The 2,754-nt window shown below is 35.0% G+C and overlaps 1 protein-coding gene across 1 annotated transcript in view; it reads right to left on the bottom strand.

The window, feature by feature from the left end:
• Positions 1-2,754, bottom strand: part of LOC107695739 (membrane-associated guanylate kinase, WW and PDZ domain-containing protein 3-like) — a 94,777-nt gene that overhangs the window by 7,838 nt on the left and 84,185 nt on the right. The window contains exons 20-21 of the mRNA XM_016495763.1: positions 2,170-2,307; positions 1,221-1,359 (exon numbers count right to left, since the gene is read on the bottom strand). Of these exons, the coding sequence (XP_016351249.1) occupies positions 1,221-1,359; positions 2,170-2,307 (277 nt within the window). The remainder of the gene's footprint in view (positions 1-1,220; positions 1,360-2,169; positions 2,308-2,754) is intronic.

Raw genomic sequence — 2,754 nt, 5'->3', positions numbered from 1 at the left:
TTTTTTTTTTTTAAATGACAAAAGCACATTTTGCAAAATTACAAAAAACCTAAACTAAACTAAAAACTATGAAACTATGAAAATAATGGGCTTCATTCATGATACAGATACAGAACATATTTCTATCTAAATCATAAATATACAGTATATAATATAAATAAAAACGTTGTACTGTAAATCCTTTGTAAACCATTCTTATATAAATTTACAATGACTTAAAAGCAACAACTTATGTGATAATTGTTTAATAAAAATGATCACAAAAAAGGAAAGTGATCTAGAAAATGGCCAGTCATTACTGTGTTTATATAGAAATATATGATCATGAATTGTGAATTGTGATCACTCATATTTCCTTCTTTTCTTTAGTGACATTCAAAATCAAAAGGTTAATTTTAAGGCAAAGGAAAGGGAAAGAAAGGCAGAACTGCACATACACAAAATAAGCATAGAGGAGGACTGCAAAGTTTACCAAAGTTATTATAGGGACAGACCAAGAAAAGCAGAGAAGCCTTTAGTGATGCTCTGGTTTCATGTGGAAGCACAATGTGGAGGAGGAAGAGTTCAGACCTAAACCAGGAAGAGAGAGAGAGAAAGAGGTGCATAGAACAGTGCCCGGACAGAGAGAAAGAAACCAGCAAAAATTGAGACAGGAAGCAAGAGTGACAGCAATGCATGAAGATAGGAAGGTCTGACATAACATGCATATGACCCACATACCCAAATCACTCAAAAGGACTCATTCACTAATAATGGAGTAATTGTGTGCATACTTATCTATTTTGGCAGTTAGTGTTGATCAATATGCATGTGATGTTTAGGCAATATAAAGGTAAGTGCGATGATGATTGTAATATTTCAGTAAATCCACCGTGGTTATACTCTTTATGACTATATTGTAATAATGTTCTGAACAAGAGTACCCATGTTGCATGAAGTACCTTTAGAAAACACTCTGCTGAGAAAAGATAACCGTCACAATGCATTTTCAATGGCTTTTGAAACAGCAGTAGAAAACAAACCCATCTTCAGAAATGGATTTGTTTCTCAGAGGGGAACATGCAGGCTTGAGGGAACTGATTTTTCTCGGTTCATGAAGCAGACGGAATTAAAATGAGCGATTCTGCACCTCTTAAACTTAAAGAGGTGGTTTGGGATGGAGAGCGTCTCTCAGCTATGTCGGTTCATTGTTTGAGAGGTCAGGTATTAAACAGACTCACTATGATCAGGCACCAGGCCAAGTCCGGGCCTCAGAAGCAGCAACACTTTATTGCCCCCGGCCTGGATGAGCTCAATGGCCCGTGTGTGTGTAATGCCCTGTGTGGGTTCACCGTTGATCTCCACAATCTGATCTCCCACCTGTGAGGTTACAAACACAGAACCACTGATTTATTTGTATTTTACTTGTTATATAATTTAACTGTATAATAATAATAATGTTATTTTTCAAATGTTATTATTCAATAATGTTTTATTTGATCTAAAATACACACTACTGTTTAAACGTTTAGTGTCAGTAAGATTTTTTTGAAGAAATGTATACTTTCATTCAGCAATAAACATAAATTGATCAAAAGTGACAGTAAAGACTTTTATAATGTTACAAAAGATTTCCATTTCAAATAAATGCTGCTCTTTTGAACTTTCTATTCATCAAAGAATCCTGAAATAATGCATCACAGTTTCCACAAATAAGTGTTTTCAACATTGATAAGGAGAAATGTTTCTTGAGAAGCAAATCAGCATATTAAAATCATTTCTGAAGGATCAGAAATGTCTGACACTGAAGACTGGAGTAATGGCTGCTGAAAATTCTGCTTTGCCATCACAGAAATAAATAACTTTTGAAAATTTATTAAAATAGAAAACAGTCATTTTAAATTGTAATCACATTTCACAATATTACTATTTTTGCAGTATTTTAAATAAATATTATATAATATATGCATAAATAAATACAGCAGTGGTGAGCATAAAAGAATTCTTTAAAAAAAAAAAGTAAAAAATCCTACTGACTTCAAACTTTTGAACAGTTTCAAACGGTTTGAACAGTTGAACGTAACGGTTTGAATGGTTAAATGTTCCATTTATTAATATGATGTTTCATAATTGTTTCATTAAGGTTCTTTGTGTATTATGTGTTAATGTCATGAGTTAATGTCAACTTACATGTATCCTGCCATCTTTCAGTGCAGGACCGTCCTCAGCTAGTCTGAGGATGAAGAGGCCCATGTTATATTCCTTCCCTCCTCGCAGACTGAAGCCAAAACCTTTCTGTCCTCTCTCTAACTCCACGGGATAACAGCCCTGAAAAGAGAGATATCAGTTACAATTTGTTTGCATATGAAAATAAACAGTTCAACACAATCTAAATTCAACTTAAAGGTGCTGTATGTTAAGTTTTTGACTAAAGCATACAAATACCATAATATGTTTGCAGATATTTAAGAAACATGCTAAGTCAACATACTTGTTTATCTGAAAAACAGTGCTACAGTCAGTTATTCTCCTTTGAAAATGTGCGTTCCGGGCCGGAATGTCGGTCTCTGTTTTGGTTTGTGAAACCCGCCCACTGCCAGTTTACCCAATTGTATTTCGGCACCCCGGGTTGCCAGTTGGCGGAAAACACAGCGCATTTCATTTAATTTATTGTCAAGTTTGCTCGTTCCTGTTGGTGTCGTCAATCTGGCAACCTGCGTGTGCGTCAAGTCTGAGGAGGAGGGGCCGGGTGAAAAAAACCCTCTCCAATATTTT

Source organism: Sinocyclocheilus anshuiensis, unplaced genomic scaffold, assembly GCF_001515605.1.
Source record: "Sinocyclocheilus anshuiensis isolate Anshui unplaced genomic scaffold, SAMN03320099.WGS_v1.1 scaffold234, whole genome shotgun sequence".
NCBI lineage: Eukaryota > Metazoa > Chordata > Actinopteri > Cypriniformes > Cyprinidae > Sinocyclocheilus > Sinocyclocheilus anshuiensis.
Note: the sequence above shows the minus strand (reverse complement) of the source record. Positions and strands in the feature narration are given on the sequence as shown.